Source organism: Artemia franciscana, chromosome 1 (genome assembly GCF_032884065.1).
Source record: "Artemia franciscana chromosome 1, ASM3288406v1, whole genome shotgun sequence".
Lineage (NCBI taxonomy): Eukaryota > Metazoa > Arthropoda > Branchiopoda > Anostraca > Artemiidae > Artemia > Artemia franciscana.
In genome coordinates, this window is record NC_088863.1 from 15,346,410 (window position 1) to 15,365,192 (window position 18,783).

Consider the following 18,783-nt stretch of genomic DNA (forward strand, 5'->3'; position numbering starts at 1 on the left):
TTACCTCACATTTTGAAATACCGATACCACTTGAAACTACTTCACCCTTTTATTATTCGGATTTTACACTAATTAAAGTGTTTAATATTCTTGAAAAATTAAACACATCAAAATTGCCAGATGTAGAAGATTTCAAATGAAATGATTAAAAAAATAGCTGGGGAAATCGCAGAGCCACTTACTTTCATGTTTAAGTTATCTCTTGCACGTGGGTCGTATCCCTCTGGCTGGAAGACTCTCATCACTATTCAATTTTTCTAATGCAAGACTATCTGTTTAAGGTCCCTCTGCTTAAAACGCCAAAAGAAAATTGACATTACCAACTTTTTAGACGTCACTAGCCAAAATCAAAAACTTTTATTGAAGAAACAACTGACGCTAGAAAAATTTGAGCTGAAATTAGCATAGGTAGGCTTTAATCAAAATGACGAGTGTAGTCTGGGGTAGGTCAATGATTGGGGCTATAGACAGAAAGAAAAAGGATTATTTGATCCTTTTCCAATTTGGTTTCTATGTTGTTTCAAACTTAACCATTACTGTTGTTGTAATTGTGTCTCAGTCCCTTCTGATGAAGAAAGATACAGCCATTGGCTGTATATGAAAGCTTGATTTTTTGTCAAAGTTTTGTATTAGCCTAGGATTCCAGATATACATAAGTATGCATGTATGTCATAAGACATACATAAGGATTTCAGACATAGGCTACTTTATTCTGTAGACCCATCCATGAAAGTTTCATTTTTTCTAACCTAAACCCTTTCCAAGATAACAAAAAGTAACTAATCTAGAATTTTACCGTTTTTTGATCCATTGATTATTGAAATAGCCTAGCTAAGAAATAGGGTATAGGCTATGTATAGAATTAGGACTGTTGAGAAAGAAGCATTTAAGATTCTAAATTCTAGTTGATTGACTTCTTGCTATCTCAGAAAGGGGTTAGATTAGGAAAATGAAACTTTCAGGGATGGGTCTATAGGCTAAAGTATGTCCTGGGAAGGTATTTTGAAGTACCTACCTCCACTCCTTCTCCCTCTAGAGGGCCCTGACCTGTGATGAACTTCAAAAATATATGTGTTATAAAAGTAAAATCTTGCAAGATAGATCTTTTGCTTGAATTAAGTACAACAAAATTGTTTTCAGCTTCACAGCTTTGCTCAATCCCAATTTATAAGGTTTTAAAGTTATGCAAATACATTTCCTAAATTCCTAAAAACCCATTGATATGGCTCAGAATTCTACTCAAATAACAGGAATTGCATTTTCAGAACTAAAGGCAGAGAAAAGCCCCACTCTTTACACTAAAGTTTGACTTGTTCTCTTAACTCTACTTTTTTAAAACAGTGAAAAACTTTAGTGTAAAAAGTGGGGCATTGATGAGGAAGTAGCCCCTTTCATATACAAAGTAATTTCTGTTTCTTTTAAGTTTTAATGCTGCTCCTTATTTTCTGTTAAAAAAAAATTGGGTAAAATTCTAGTTAATTTACTTCTTGCTATCTCAGAAAGGGTTTAGGTTAAGAAAGTGAAATTTTCAGGGATGAATCTACAGACTAAAGTATGTTCCATGAAGGTATTTTGAAGCAACTACCTCTACCCCTTCTCCCTCTAGAGGGCCCAGACCTTTGATGACCTTTAAAAATATGTGTGCTATAAAAGTGAAACTTTACAAAATAGATTGTCTGCTTAATTGAAGTACAACAAAATTGTTTTCAGCTTCATAACTTTGCTCAATTCCATTTGTAAGGTCTTAAATATATTCAAATACATTTCCTAAATTTTGAAAAAAATATTGATATGGCTGAAAATTCTACTCAAATAGCAGTAATTCATTTTCAGAAGTAAAGGCAGAGAAAAAGCAACTAGTAACTAAAAATTAAGGTAAAATGTTGTTTTGTCAAAATTTCAGTAAATATAGACCTGTCATGTAGGCAAATTTCAGGATCCTCTAGAGGGAGAAAGAGTAGAGGTGGGTACTTTAAAATACCTTCCTGGGACATACTTCAGCCTGTAGACCCATCCCTGAAAGTTTCATTTCCCTAATCTGAACCCTTTCTGAGATATCAAGAAGTCAATTAACTAGAATTTTACCAAAGCTTGTTTTTTTCATGCAATTTCTGAACATGATTATAGTGTTTCCTTTTAGAATATACCATAGACAAGAATGATGCCCATAATAACCAGGTCCCATAATAGTGATGACTAATATTGTTATGCTTTGTAAAAGTATTGAATAAACTTGTATATTTTCACTATGGTATCTGATTTCTGTCCTCTAAGGAAAATAACCTAGAGAAGTCCTAAGTTTTAAGTAAAGTTCTAGACAAGGGGGATTTTTTCTATTTTGGGAAGTAGTTGAGTTAGGCAGGCAAAATTTTCAGGTATTTGTCTATATCCTAAATTATTCCACAGGAAGGTATTTGTGAATAAGCTTTGCAGTATATATATGATGTTTTTGTGAATAGATCTTCAGTACAAGTAATGCTGAAAGAATTTTTCAACATCTACTTGTCCTCACCCCCTCAACAACACTCTGAAAGTTTCAACTAATGCCCTAAGCAATTGTCAAGATAATTTAAGCAAACCATATTAGCAAAACTTTGATTTAACAGCTTTTAAAGAGCTTGGACAAATATGTTTTAACATAAAAAACTAATTAAGAAATTGTGTCACAATTCGTAGAATTATTTTTTCAAAACCTAGAGTGAAAAAAACCTTCTCATGCCAAGATTAAGGGGATATATATTTTTTCCAAGGCTAGAGAAGCCTTCTTCTATTTAAGACAGGTTGAACTGTCTTCTATGTAATTTTCTAAGCCTTAAGAAAAGGGAAGGAGAAGAGATAGGAGCTCTAAAACCCCAATGCATAGTTTCCATTTTATAATTTAGGGTCTGAATTTGTTCTGGAATGGTTCATTTAACTACTTTTCTAAGATAGGAAAAATCTCATTTGTTAGAATTTTACTAATTTTGCAAATAATTTTTTTTTTCAAATTGGCTTTATGTGGCATTATGAAGCAATTGTTGATGAGAAACAAGTTATACAAACAAACAAAATCAGCAAAATTTTACATATTGTCTAGGGCTACATCAGGCCCAATCAGGGTTGGGGCTAGAGTGCTTTGCAAGGTTATCAATCAGTATATTTGGAATCAGCATTAAATGGTGCACCAAGTGGCATGATTATCTTTAACTCGTAAAGTTAGCTAATACATTGATAAATTTACCAAAAAGAGTTTAAAATTCAAAGAAATTTCTAGTGTGGCTTAAAATCTTACTTAATATCTGAATTCAATGCACAAAGTTTATTTCTGCTAAATCAACTACTTCCCAAAATAGCCTAGCAAAAAGCCTCTCATCAGGAATTTTACCTTGAATTCCCAAATATTTTGAAAAGTTGGTGTATTTTTATACTAAAGATATTAACATTGCACACAAGTCAAACCATTAGAGGGGAATTAAGAGGATTCTCCTTTGGGGGAAAAATTATGAAGCAAGAGCCAAGAAGTCCTTTCTTGGCAGGGTCATCCTGTGAACCTATTCTGTTATCCACACTCTGCCTTTAAATATTTTTCAAATATTCAAGACTTGAAACAAGCTTACAAAGCAGGCAAGTGGTAAGGCAAATCTTTGACTTAAGCTTGTTTCATGTCTGTCACTTTGAAAATATACTTGAAACAAGTTAATATAAAAATCCATGGTGAGCCTTAATATTGACTAATGATACATCAAACCAAATGGTGATTCAAGATGTGTTCCTTCACAATATATACTTGCTACCATGTTTTTGTTTGTTTTTCTTTAACCTTGTTACCTTTAAATATCAGTTACTTTGTGGACACTGAACTTTTAATACAATAAAAACTTAAAAGTTAGTCCAATGTTCGTGTATTTTTTGAGCAAAAATTCTATGGACTCATTGGATTGGTAATCCAAATTTCGATTACCCTTTTTAAAAGTTGAAGTGATCTGAGGACAGCTACCCCCCCCCCTCAACACTGTGTTTTCCCAAAATATGTCAAATAAATTTTTTTTTAGATAGTCATTTATTCAAAATTGTCCAAAGATCATATAACAAAGCTTTTGGGGTTAATACAAACCACCAGGGCCTGGGGGCAATGGTTATAAGTTATGCTATGGGACATTTAAAGTTTTTATGGAAGGTATGGTTGTATAACTTTAAAAGAGGCTCATTTGTTTGAAAATTGGAAGTCTGCCGTGTGGGCATATAAAGTTTCTGTGGAATGGTTGGTCATATAAACTTCAGATGGGGCTCAATCTATTTGAAATCAGAAGTTATAGTGTCCTTTATAAGAGTCAAAGTGATTTGAGTGCAACCACCACCCCTCCCCTTCAAAGCTCATCATGTCCCTTGACACCTCCAATCAAAATTTGAAGATGTCAGTTATGTTTGTTGTATAAGTACAGTAATGTACTTATTGTATAAGTATAAGTACATTATGTATATGATAAGTACCGATTAATCATATACTATACAATGAGTACATAAGTATATGTACTCATTGTATAAGTACAGTAATGTACAGTTAAGTTCTAGTGTCCTTTTTAAGAGTTAAAGTGATCAGAGTGCAGCTACCCCCCCCCCCCCCACACACACACAAACATGTCATGTTTTCCTGAGTTGTATCCAATAGATATATTGGGAAAGACGTTTTGTTCAAAATACTCCAAAGATCTTATAACAAAGCTTTTGAGGTTGATACAAACTACCAGAGCTTATGGGTGAGGATTGTAAGTTGTGTCTCTGGGGCATTTAAGGTTATTATGGAAGGGATGGTTGTATAAACTTTAGAGATGGCTCATTTGGTTGAAATTGGAATTTCTAGTTCCTTTTTAAGAGGCAATAGTGATGGAGATCAACTAGCACCCTCCCCCCAACCATCCCTCTTTTCACCAAATTTATTTGATTGAAATTGTGCAATGGCAATTTTGTTTAAAATACTCCAAAGAACATATAAAAATACCTCCAGGGTTGGAGTGACCCCCCAGAGCCCTTGGGCAAGGGCTTTGAGTTATGCCCTGGGGGCATATAAGGTTCTTATGGAATGGTTGGTTGTATTAAATTCAGATGGATCTTATCTGATTTTAAATTGAAAGTTATAGTGCCCCTTTTAAGAGTCAAAGTGATTTGAGAGAACCTCCCAATCCATCATTTTCCATAAAAAACATCCAAACAGAGTTTTGAGACATCATTTTTTTAACCGTTGTTGAAAAGCTCAGTAATTATGTGTTTGGGGACTTCAACCCCCCCCCAAAAAAAAAAAAAACGCTCAAGGTAAAGGCTGCAAGTTAAGCAATTTGGTCATTGTTTACATATGGTATATGTTATCAAGAAAAGCTATGCATGCTTGACTTCTACTCCCCCAGAATACAAAGGGCATTAAGATGAGTCTTTCAGGGAATGTTGAGGGGAGTGTTGAACCAAATCATAACATTTTATGTGTATATGGGTTGTCAAAAGGGTGTAACTCAGGAATGGCTGAGTATATTAATTTGGAATTTCCAGGAAACGATAAGAGAGATGATCAATTGACCAAAAAGGCAATATTTGCATGTTACCACTGCTATAACTACTGCTGCTTCTACTGCTACCACAAGTAAAATTAATAATACCACTACTATGACTAAAACTACTATTTTTGTAGCAAGTACTATTAAGGCTGAGGATATTGAAAAAATTGTCTGAGGAAACGTTGAGGGGAAATTTGAATTAAAGCAAAACATACTATGTGTATACGGATTGCTGGTACAGGCATATCAAGAATATTTTTGGAAGGGCTTATCATACCAAGAGGAAACATCAGGGGCATTATGAACAGGATGGTGTGTTGACCAAAAGACAAAATATACCTGTTACTACTGCTATTAATATTGCTGCTACTACTGTTACTACTAATAATTATGCACTATTCCTGCTACTAATGTTCCTACTGCTACCACTACTACTATGATACTAGTACAATTAAGGCTACAAATATGAAGGTGAAAATTTTACAAAATATTGAAGGGGAATTTGACCTAATTTAAAACACACTATGCACATTCAGATTATCAAAAGGGCATATCTTAAGAGTTGATTTGGGTGTTAAGTTGAATCTTTTGGAGAATGCTTAAAGGGGAAGATCAACTGACAAAAAGGTAATATATGTATGGTGCTACTAACACTAATACCACTGCTACTTTTCCTTATGCTACTACTGCTGCTAAACTACTCCAACTACTACTTCAGTTGCAACAAAATGTAAAGTTTAGAGTATTGAGGTAAAAAGGGAGTCAAAAGGGTGTCAAAAGCACACATCAACAATATCTTTGGAATGGCTTAACATGTCAAGGTGAAACTTCTGGGGTATTATGAAAGCAATGTTCACCTGAACAAAAGGCAATATGTACATGCTACTACTGCTAGTAATACTGCTGCGACTACTGCTACTACTATTGTTAATGGAACACTAGCACAACAGCTAGTTTTACTACCACCTAAACTACTGTGATAATAGTACTATTAAGGCTAAGTCAATGAAGGTAAAACTTGAGAGAACATTGATGGCAAATTCGAACTAATAACAGAGACTGTGTGCATTTCTATTGTCAAAATAGTGTATCTTAAGAATTGGTATGTGTATTAAGTTGGAACTCTCAGAGAATACTTAAAGGGTAAGATCAGTTGACCAAAAGGCAATATGTGCACACTTCTACTAATACCACTGCTACTGCAATGTTTACTAGCTCTACTGCTACTATTACTGTTGCCCTAATTACTCCTTAATTACTAATTAAGCCTAATTACTCCTATTATTAGAACTATGCCTAGGGTATGAATGTGAAATTTTGAGAGAATATTTCTGAAAATTTCTTTTGTATGGATGACAATCTGCTATCCATATGCAGGTTGTCAAAACGGCATGTCAGCAATACCTTAGGAACAGTTTCATATGTGGAATTAAAGCTTACAATTCTTGTTGTGGGAGAAGTTGAACTAACCAAAAAGACAATATTTGCATCATAATACTACTGCTTCTACTCCTACAACTACTACTACTGCTACTATTATTATTGCTACCACTAGCCTACCACTGCTGCTAAAGCTAAGTCTACTACTATTAACTCTACTCCTACTGCTGCTAATATAACTACTGTCAAGAGGATGTATTAGCAATGCTTCAGGCCTGGTTGATTGTTTTAAGTTTTGAAATTTCTTTGTGTATTGAAGGACGTTGAAAAAAGGTGCTATGTCCGTACTGCTACTACACAAGCTAAGGGCATTAATGTGAAGCTTTCAAGGAATATTAAGGCAAATGCTGAACTAAATCAAAAAGAACCATGATAGTGTAGATTGTCTATAGGGTGACAAAACAGTATCGCAATAACAGGCTATACTATTAAATTAGACCTTTCAGGGTAAGTTGTGACAAATTTTGAACTAGCCAGGAGACACTATGTGTATACTTTTGATGCTACTTCTACTGTCACTGTGACTAATGACACTTGAAAGCATTAAGTTGAAACGTTTAGGGAGAGTTTCAATGAAACGAAAAAACTATGCGTATGCAAGTATTAAAAAGGCATATAAGCAATATCATAGGCAGTGCTGCTCTATCATAGCAAGTGATATCATTACTATTTTAAAGGAGCTAATTTGGTTGGAAGTTCGAAGTTTTAGGGTGACAAAGCAATATTACAATAACAGCTCACATTGTTAAGTTAGACCTTTCAGGGTAAGTTGTGACAGATTTTGAACTAGCCAGAAGACACTACGTGTATACTTTTGATACTACTTCTATGGTTACTGTGACTTATAACACTTAAGGGCATTAAGTTGAAACGTTTAGAGAGAGTTTCAATTAAACGAAAAAAACTATGCACATGCATGTATGAAAGGGCAATAAGCAATATCATAGGCATCGCTGCTCTATCATAGCGAGTGATATCATTGCTATTTTAAAGGAGCTAATTTGGTAGGAAATTCAAAGTTTTAATATCCTTTTTAAGAGTAAAAAAAAATTTGAGATTAAGCAGCTCTCCTCTTTAGCTCATAATTTTCCAAACACTTCCAATCAAAATTTAAGATCGCTATTTTGTTCAGCATAGTTGAATGGTCTTGTAACTGTATCTCTAGGGCTATTGCATAAGTCAACCCCCCACTGTTATGCAATTTGCACATTATGTTTAAAAACTAAATGTTGCCTTAAGATTAAATCCAAATGTGTTAATGCTAATTGCCAATAAAATATCTCAGCAGTATCCCAAGAATGACCGAAGGTATTATGTTCAAACATTCTGGGCTACTTGTATTGCTACTTCTGCTCTTAAAATTCCAAGCCTTCAAAGAACATGATAGATTTTTTGTGAATGGTATCAACTGTTCTATTTCAGGTCAACTAAAGGACGTATAAAATTAAATTAAACACTAGTATTTGTGTCCAAATTTTTAAAAGGGTGTTTGTTAACAATTATTGAAAAATTTTCTCCAGCATACAAATAGCAGGCCAAACTATAATTCTTAAAGAAAAATTGAAAAGATATAAATAATTATTTTCTTTTTCCCTGAAAAGACCTTGTCAGTATAAAATGGACAGAAATTAATTAAAAATAACTTTCCACGAAGTAAGTTTTTCAAAGAAAAATAAAGAACTCTATTAAACCAAAAATGAGCAAAAATAAAATCAAATAATCTACCAAGCGTCAAACTACCACAAGTCAGTATCAGTAAATAAATGAAACCCGAAACGAACAGAAATTACAATAAATAGCCGAGTCAAACTCAAAACGAGCGGAAATTAGCATGAGTGGGGCTCAAAACCCATGTGCCATCCCAAGGCCAGAACATAATTTGCACTTCACTGAAAAAAAATAATGTTTTCGCTTTATGACTTTATTAAAGCAAATATTATTAACATTTTAATGAATAAATATCAGTATATGTATATTAAACAGACAATGCACATTCATTTGTGTTTCTTTTTCAGTAAAATGCAAATTATGTTCTGGCCTTTGGAAGGCAGAGGGGCTTTGAGCCCTACTCAGGTTAATTTCTGCTCGTTTTGAGTTTGTCTAGGTTATTTATTGTAAGTTCTGTTTGTTTTGGGTTTCATTTATTTATTGATGCTGACTTATGGTAGTTCTACACTTCTCACATATCATCTTCACATCTCACAGATCAAGCACATGTATAAAGGGGGGGGGGACATAATCAACCCATATTTTTATTTACTCATATTTTTATGAATTGTCTCGAATATCCCTGGTTTTGTATAATTTGTCTGTTTTTTGGGGTTTTAACAAACATACTCCTCTCCCCAAATGTGATGGTCGCAAAATAGATTTATGTGTGCATTTCTGCCAAAGAAAGTCGCGGGTCTAAGTAATTGGGACTTCTTTTTTTGTGTTTTTGGGGAGGGGAGCTAGAATTATGGTGGTATTCGATAGGTTTGTATAAAATAAGTAAACTACTAGTAAAAATCACTGCATCACTAATCCGCTTGGGGCAATCTCAGCTACGCATGCTCCTCCTACACCCAAATTTACTCAAAGCTTCCCTCTTTACACCCTCTTAGCAAGATCCTATATCCCTTAAATCTTTCCATTCGACATCCTCCTACCAACCTGCTATTTGTTTAGCTCTAGAAGGTTTGCCGAAACGCACAATCTTTGGTAATCTGTCATCCTTCGTCTGCAGAACTTACCCTAGCCTTAAATCTTTCCACTCGACATGCTCCTACCAACCTACTTTTTGTTTAGCCCTAGAAACTTTGCCGAAAAGCACAATCTTTGGTAATCTGTCATCCTTCATCTGCAGAACTTGCCCTAGCCATTTCAACCTTTCTCTCATTATTGTCCAAGAAAGCGGGATAGAACCAAACTTTTGGCGCATCTACTGCCTGAGATACGGTTAGTCAGTAGGGTACCCAAAACAATATTGGCAATTTCTCTGGAAAATATGTAATAAATCTCCCTCTGTTTTTTGGAGCGCCCATGCTTTAGAACCATGCTTGACCTCTATCATCACTCTAGCATGCAATAGTCTAATCTGGGTTTGCGGACTCATCTTCCTATTCTCCCAAAGTTTGTTTCAACTGTGAAGAAAACACACTAGTCCTTGGCTATTCTACTTTCAACATCTTCACTGCACCCATCGTCTTTACTAATAACACTATCGAGATAAGTAAAGCTGTCTACTTTATCAATTTTTTCGTTACTCACTTTAAATTTTCATCTTCACTTAATCCTGGTCTTAGTGATTTAGTCTTTTTAGAATCAATTTTCTACCTGTATTCTTGCACATTGAACTCGCAAAACTTCTAAAAGTTCACTTTATTTTACTAGCAGTTTCATCTATGATGCTTAAGTCGTTATTTAAGTTCAGAAAAATTTTACATTCCCATTTGATGCCGTGTTCTCCCATTACCTTTACTGTATTCTTTAAGACAAAATCAATGAGAATGATCGGTGTAAATTGGGATAGAACGTAACCCTGCTTAACTCCTGAGCTGATCCGAAACCAGCTACAAACTCATTTCCTTTCTTAACCGCAGCTGTGTTATTCTCCTATGTAGCACTAATCACCTTTGTACATTTGTATGGTATACCGTACAAGGATAAGACCTTTGCTAAATCTCTTTTATCAGCTGAGTCAAACGCTCGCTCACAATATATAAAGCTGAGGACTAAACGTGTTCAATGACTCAGGCACTTCTCAATTATTAATCTGAGAAGTTCTTAAAACTTTTAATTAGGTCCATAAGTTATAAGTAAGTCTTATTAAGTCTTTAACGTAAGTAAAGAATGCAAGTAATTCCAATGCTTCCATTCCAAAAAGCAGTAAATGTTTTAGGCCTCGTAATCTCGAGGAAGGGCAGGTATAACATAGGAGCGTAAAAATACAAAATAAAAGGAATTTTCTGTCAGATATCAGAAAAACTAGAGGAGGGGCAGCTGTCCCCTCCTCTAGGCCTCGAACTGCCACTGCCAAGGAAGGGAGTGGCTCTCCCCATTGGTGGTCGATACACTCATAGAAACTTAATTAAAGTGACTCAAAACTAAACTATGCCCAAGCTGACACGGAGGGGAAAACTGTTTCTCTACCCCTGGTTCTGCCACTTAATTTAGATTTTTGTCAATGCATGTACAATGAGATTTCCATGATAGATTATCGTTTATTTAGAATATAATATATTATCCCGCAGCGGGAGAGGGGCTTTGAAAATCTATTTCAAAATCTTGATTGGGCCTCTTTAATTTGCTTTAAGGTTATAAAAACTAAAAATATGGAATATTTTAAGACAATTGCTTTAGTACAGAACTAGATTTATCGAAGAAAATAGTGTAAATCGGTATCTTTTTTTAGATTCCTCATATAAGATATTGCCACGCTAAAGATATTCTGTAAACATCTGAAGATACATATTATGTTGCAAAGAGGCGTGCTATAACATTCGTCTTCCACGATGCTAACAAGTAAAAATCGTAAATATCGAGGCTTGCAATTGCAAATGTTATTATTCTGTAGTCTTCAGCATTTAATATTTAAGTTACGACAATTTTGATATTATTCGATAGAATATAGTCAGATTTATCCATATATCGAATTAAATTCTGAAGTTTGCTTTGCATTTTTTCGATTATAAAAATATACGTAAAAACAAGCAAGAATAGTCAAATTTTCCTATTTTCTAGCAAGTTTAGGTAATTCTCTAAGAAAAATTCAAAGTAATATAGCCTAATGAATTTTGGTTCAGTCAGTGGACAGATCAGAAACTAATTAATCAATCTAATGATATAAGTATCTTGTTCCCTTGGTTCAAGTCACAGCTGTAGGCTTGTCGCAAAATTCCATTAGAAGGAAACATAAGCGTTGAAGTCCAATTTGGGTAAGATGTGCAAAACATAAAACGGATAAAACGTTGTTTATATCCCTGAAATAAAAAGACCTACTAAGTTTTATCAACATCTGAGACAATGGATGTCATAGCCTTGGCGAACTTTATATGGATTTACTCGTAGCTGGGGTAGTAGAAGTCTGGATAGGAATTTGAATTGGCTCGCAGAATTCCTTCTTTTTTAGAGGAAGAAGGAATTCTACCACGACTTCGAGTGGTTATAAAAAGAATAGTCATTGTAAAAGTATTTGACATTTAAGCAATTGTGGTCGGATTTTCTTGTAGAATGTGTAGTCGCGCTAGTGGTGGTTGCAGTAAGAGTAATCATATAATTGGAGCTGTAGTGGTAGGAGGAGGGTTGGAGGGTTTTTGTTAAGGTAGCATTTTTTTGGTATGAGTTGAAAGCTTGAAGGGTCTGAAAGAAAGATTTCTTTCAGTTCCACGTTGTAACTCAATTTGTTGGTGCAATTCATATAATTAATGCAGAGAATTGTCAATGATAAACTTGTAATGATTTCCTAAGTGGTCACGAGTTGGAAGAGTTGTAAAACATCTGTAAGTTGGAAAAAGTGGGCATTGGGCTGCACTTCAAGATTCTCATTTGAACAAGGTGTATAACGTTCACCTTTGAAAGAGTAACACTGTTGCAGGTGTACACCAGCGTTGTATATGGAGCACTAAAATATATCGATAAAGCCTAGGTTTTGAATTGGCTGTTAGTCTAGTTTGTTAATCTTGCCCCTAAGACTTCATGAACAGTATCAGCCATGAGACTTTTCTAAGTTTATTAACCAGTCTAATTTAAATTGCTCTCTTGAAATTCTGACCCAATGCCATGAATTTCTTGGTATAGGATGGACAATTAAGTGCCCTCCCTTTTGCCACCCAAAAAGGGTATTCAATGTTGGATTTTAAGATACAGTTAGCTCGCTTCCTAACTTTCTATGACCATGAATAATATATAAAAGGAGAAAATGTATGGGAGCGTCGCCCATTACTAATCCTGACCCATTTTGTAGACTGCAATAAAATCAAAGAGTTCGTGGTAACGAACTGTAGTAAGGAGCGACCCGGCTCAATAGTAACCGAAACTCTAAAAAACGGAATTTTAATATCAAAGTTACATAAAAAGAATTTTATTTTTATGCTGATTTTAAATATATAAGTTTCATCAAGTTTAGTCTTACCCATCAAAAGTTACAAACCTGAAAAAATTTGTCTAATTTTAGAAAATAGGGGAAAACACCCCCTAAAAGTCATAGAATCTTAACGAAGATCACACCATCAAATTCAGCGTATCAGAGAACCCTACTGTAGAAGTTTCAAGCTCCTATCTACAAAAATGTGGAATTTTGTATCTTTTGCCAGAAGATTGATCATGGATGCGTGTTTATTTGTTTTTTGTGTGTGTATGTGTTTTTTCCCCTGGGGTGATCGTATCGACCCATAGGTTCTAGAATGTCGAAATAGGGCTCATTCAAAAGGGAATTAAAAGTTCTAGTGCCTTTTAAAAGTGACCAAAAAATTGGAGGGCACCTAGGTCCCCTCCCATGCTTATTTTTTCTCAAAGTCACCGGATCAAAATTTTGAGATAGCCATTTTGTTCAGAATAGTCAAAAAACCTAATAATCTTGTCTTTGGGGACAATTTAATCCCCCACAGTCCCCGAGGAGGGACTGCAAATTACAAAATTGACCATTGTTTACATATAGTAATGGTTATTGGGAAGTGTACAGACGTTTTCAGGGGGACTTTTTCGCCTTGAGGGGAGGGGAAGGGGGCTAAGTTGGAGATTTTTCCATGGAGGAAGTTTTCATGAGGGAAGAGGATTTCCATGAAGGGGGCGCAGGATTTCTAGCATTGTTTAAAAAATAACAATGAGAAAATAAATAAAAAAAGTTTTTTCAACTGGAAGTAAGGAGCGGCATTAAAACTTAAAATGAACAGAAATTATTATGTATATAGTGGGGTTTGACTCCTCCTCAATACTTTGCTCTTTACGCTAAAGTATTTTTAGTAATTTCAACTATTTATTCTACGGACTTTGTGAATCAGGGGTCATTCTAATAGAATTGGGGCAAAATTCAAGCTTTAGTGTAAAGAGCGAGGTATTGACGAGGGGGCGAATACGTACATTTATTACTTATAAAAACGTTCATAAAAAAATAAAAAGCTCTAGTTGACTTTTTAAGTAACCAAAAATTGGAAGACAACTAGGCCTTCTCCCTACCCCTTTTTTTATCCAAATTGTTCAACCAAAACTATGAGAAAGCCATTTAGCCAAACAAAATTAATATGCAGATTTCGTTTTAATTATTCATGTGCGGCGAGCCAAAGTCAAAATATTTATTAATTCAAAAACGTTCAGAAATGGAATAAAAAAACAAGTTTTTTTCAACTGAAGGTAAGAAGCGACATTAAAACTTAAAACGATCAGAAATTATTCCGTATATGAAAAGGGGTTGTCCCCTTCTCAACGCCTCGCTCTTTACGCTAAAGTTTTTTATTGTTTTAAAAAGTAGAGTTGTGAGAAAGAGTCAAACTTTACTGTAATTAATTAAAAAAAACAATTTTTTTTTCAACTGAAAGTAAGGAGCGACATTAAAACTTAAAAGGAACAGAAATTACTTCGTATATGAAAGGGGCTGCTTCCTCATCAACGCCCCGCTCTTTACGCTAAAGTTTGACTCTTTCTCTCAACTCTTCTTTTTAAAACAGTTAAAAACTTTAGCGTAGAGAGCAAGCCGTTGATGAGGAAGCAGCCCCTTTCGTATACGAAGTAATTTCTGTTCGTTTTAAGTTTTAATGTCGCTCCTTACTTTCAGTTGAAAAAAAAACTTGTTTTTTTTATTTAATTTCTGAACGTTTTTGAATCAATGCATGTTTCGATTTTGGCTCTCCACAGAGGAATAATTAAAACGAAACTTGCATATTTATTTCTTTTTTTTGGCTAAATGGCTTTCTCATAATTTTGATCGAATGATTTTGAGAAAAAAAGAGCGGGGGAGGAAGCCTAGTTGCCCTCCAATTTTTTTGTTAATTAAAAAGGCAACTAGAACTTTTAATTTTTTACGAATCTTTTTATTAGTAAAAGATATACGTAACTTATAAATTAGCTTACGTAAAGAATTTTTTATTCTCATGTTTTTATTACACATGTGAGAGGGTTCGCCCCCTCGTCAGTACCTCTCTCTCTTAACACTAAATCTTAAATTTTGTCCCAATTCATTAAGAATGACCCCTGAATCACAAAAGCCGTAGAATAAATAGTTGAAATTACTAAAAATACTTAAAGCGTAAAGAGCGAGGTATTAGGAGGAGGTGAGCCCCTAATATGGGTAATAATTTCTGTTCGTTTTAAGTTTTAATGCTGCTCCTTACTTCCAGCTGAAAAAAAACTTTTTCATATTTATTTTTTCATTGTTTTTTTTTTTAATAATGCTAGTAAATCCTGCGCTCCCTTCATGGAAATTTTCTTCCCCCATGACAAATTCCTCGATGGAAAGTTCCCCCAGTATATCCCCCTCTTCTCAACCCCTCCCCCAACCAAAAAATCCTCCTGAAAACGCCTGTACACTTCCCAATAACCATTACTATATGTAAGCACTGATCAAAGTTCATAACTTGTAACCCCTCCCACGGGGACTGTGGAGGAGTAAGTCGTCTCCAAAAACATAGTTATAAGGTTTTTCGACTACGCTGAATAAAATGGCTATCTCAGAGTTTTGATCCGTTGACTTTGGGAAAATAATTAGCGTGGGAGGGGGCCTAGGTGCCCTCCAATTTTTTTTGGTCACTTAAAAAGGGCGCTAGAACTTTTCATTTCCGTTAGAATGATCTCTCGCAACATTCTAGGACAACTGGGTCGATACGATCACCCCTGGGAAAAAAAAAACAACAAAAAAAAAACAACAAATAAACAAATAAACACGCATCCGTGATCTGCCTTCTGGCAAAAAATACAAAATTCCACATTTTTGTAGATAGGAGCTTGAAACTTCTATAGTAAGGTTCTCTGATACGCTGAATCTGATGGTGTAATTTTCGTTAAGATTCTATGACTTTTAGGGGGTGTTTCCGCGTATTTTCGAAAATAACGCAAATTTTCACAGGCTTTTAACTTTTGATGCGTAAGACTAAACTTGATGAAACTTATATATTTAAAATCAGCATTAAAATGCGATTCTTTTGATGTAGCTATTGGTATTAAAATTCCATTTTTTAGAGTGTTGGTTTCTATTGAGCCGGGTCGCTCCTTACTACTGTTCGTTACCACGAACTGTTTGAAAAGAGGGGCGTTGAGGAGGGAACAACCCCTTTCCTATATTGAATAATTTTTGTTCGTTTTAAAGTTTTGATGTCGCTCCTTACTTTTAGGTGAAAAAACTTGTTTTTTTTGTTTAATCTGAATAAAAATCGGAATTTAGAATGTTAAGTAGCAAAAATTTGTTTTGCTGTGACTTGCCTGATTTTGCTAATTGTTTTGTGCAATGAAATTAGCCACAATTTGAAAAAATTGCTTGATAAATGACGAAAATAAAAAAACAATTTAATAACAAACTGCTGAAAATATTATTTTCGAAGATTCGTAAATCAAAATCCTTTTTCTTAACCGTCGGAATCTATGTTTACTGGATTTTTATTTCAGGCTATGCAGTAGAGATTGTACAATGCTAACATCAAGAGGACGAATTCTATTGAAGCCTAATGGCTTACCAAAACTGGGTTGTATGGAGAGCACATCAACCCCAGAGCCATCGCCAGTTTATCCAGAAATTCGCGATATCTCTTTCAGAGGCAGGGCCAGATTACGTGCAGAAGCTTTTGCAAATTTAGTAAGAGAAAAATCATCATATGAAGAAAAAATGATGGAAATAAATATGCCAAGAATTTATGGATGGACCACCTATATTATAAGGCCAACAAAAATAGTCTATAATTCAGAAAAATTCTATAAGAAAATAACAAGGACAGGAATGATTCAAACCGAGAATATTCCCCTACATTCACACCTTGATGCTATCAACGACCTTGAAAAGATAAAAGTGCGTGTTATTGATACCCTTGAGGCGGAGCTTGATTATCTTAAATCAGTCCCATTGGCCGAAAGATTACCTACTGAAAAAGACGAAAATTTGCGAACTTCTAAATATATTGCTTCAGTTTTATCTCGAGCTCTAATGTTGTCTGCTGCTGAACATGACGTTGATCAAGTTGACATTGAAGAAGAGCCTCGTTGTGATACCTTTTGGTTAGTAGGTGGTTTTCACCCACCACCAATTGTTAAAAAATGTCGTACAAAGTATTCACCTGAATGGCTAAGAAAAGAAATAGACGAAAATGAACCCGTTGCTTTTAGATTCCAGTACCTAGGAGAGCCCCTTATTCAGCTACAATCAAAGCACCCCCTTGCTAATAGTGTTGGTCGTGATTCTGCAATCGCACAAGAAATAGAAGTACCATATTGCCCTTACCACCCTTCAAGCTTTGAATTAATGAAATGCAGATATTACGGAACTAACGTTAACGCAACTTGGCCACACGCAAGTGATAAAACGTTTACTACTTTATCATGGTTGCCCTTTTCTTGTGCTTATGGAAAAAGTGGCAAAAATGACATCAAGGAGTTTAGTGATAACTTGGCAGTTGTGCATGGTTTTGGGTCAATGCTTGCTCAAGCTTGCAAGCTTGGGTTCAGCCCTGTGAATAAGATAACATACCCAATGACAACTCAAGTAATTGTTGGTGATGGCCAGTATTTGTCATTCTATCAGTATCAGTTAAACACAAATGTTCTTGATCCCCTTTTACTAGAAGAAAATGACCCTAAAAATATTTGCTGGTCTACACCAATGCATCGTCTTTATGAATGTGTTGAAAACGGCAGGATTAAAGGTCTGGATGAAAATGTTCTCCTTATGTTAGTGAACGCATTTAGAGTCAAGTCTGTTCAGGCTCATCAGGAGCTTAGTCCGTACTTCGGTGATGTTAAGTATATTTCTGATCTTCCAGATGATGAAAAGAGGAAATCAATTTTAAGTGATTTTAAGGAGATGTATTCGAATCGACCGCAGCACCGTAGGAAAAGACCAGAGATCTATGATTGGGAAAGGATTTACAAGATATACTTCGAAACAAGGCCACAAGACGCCAGGCGGAAATGGTGGGCTAAAGATGAAAGGATATCTCACCAGCGTTATGACATCATTCGTCCAAGATACGTACCTAGAGACATGAGAGATCCACCAAAGAGATCTCGTAGAGGAAAAGGTGTCGTCAAAGTCATTGATGAATAAAATAGCTATGTTTTCTAATTAAATGTCTTTTTTATATAATTTATAGAGGGTTTAAAATGAAAGATTGCATTGGGAAAACTAAGAAATGTAGAGGAAGCTTATGTATCCTTAACAAGAATAGGCCCAATATCTTTCAGGAAATTGTAGCCTCTTGGAAAAGCTATGTAGATTATGTTAAAAATTGTGATATTTATTCTCTGCTCGCCATTTGGAAAAAAAACCTTTTCAATCTTTTTAGGTGAAATCCTTTATCAGTTAATTCCATAAATGGAGCTTGTCCGTCAATTAGAACTGTACTGGAGCTATTCTTCTGTGGATTTTTCAAATTAGAAAAAAGAAAACATACCGTAAGTAAAATATAAAACATGGATCAAGTATTAACTGTCTTAGACTATGAATGTTTGTTGCATAGTTTATCTTTTACGTCTTAGTTGATGTCTTTTCCCTAAAACACTTCCTGTTTCAATTTTAATCATAGTTAAATAATTAAAGGAAAAGATCAATAAGTGAACACGTAGAGTGATTAAAAAAAACTGTCTGAGAGGGATGGTTAACCCTGTGACGTCACAAATCCACCACAAGTTCCCCTCGAATGTT

At 34.9% G+C, this 18,783-nt stretch overlaps 1 protein-coding gene across 2 annotated transcripts; it reads left to right on the forward strand.

Annotated features, from left to right (window-relative positions):
• Positions 1–301: 301 nt before the first annotated feature.
• LOC136026226 (large ribosomal subunit protein mL65-like) lies at positions 302–18,209 on the forward strand. Of its 2 annotated transcripts, none has more exons than XM_065702569.1 (2): positions 302–408; positions 16,539–18,209. In XM_065702569.1, exon 2 carries the CDS (start codon positions 16,561–16,563, stop codon positions 18,184–18,186), a length of 1,626 nt encoding a protein of 541 aa, XP_065558641.1. In that variant the 5' UTR covers positions 302–408; positions 16,539–16,560; the 3' UTR covers positions 18,187–18,209. The 2 variants fall into 2 exon arrangements, with proteins under 2 accessions (XP_065558641.1, XP_065558649.1); XM_065702577.1 differs by having other exon boundaries at positions 386–443.
• The last annotated feature ends 574 nt before the right edge of the window (positions 18,210–18,783 follow it).

What these genes read in the sequence shown, in the direction of transcription:
- LOC136026226 (XM_065702569.1), top strand. Translation starts at nt 16,561, where the DNA reads ATGCTAACATCAAGAGGACGAATTCTATTGAAGCCTAATGGCTTACCA.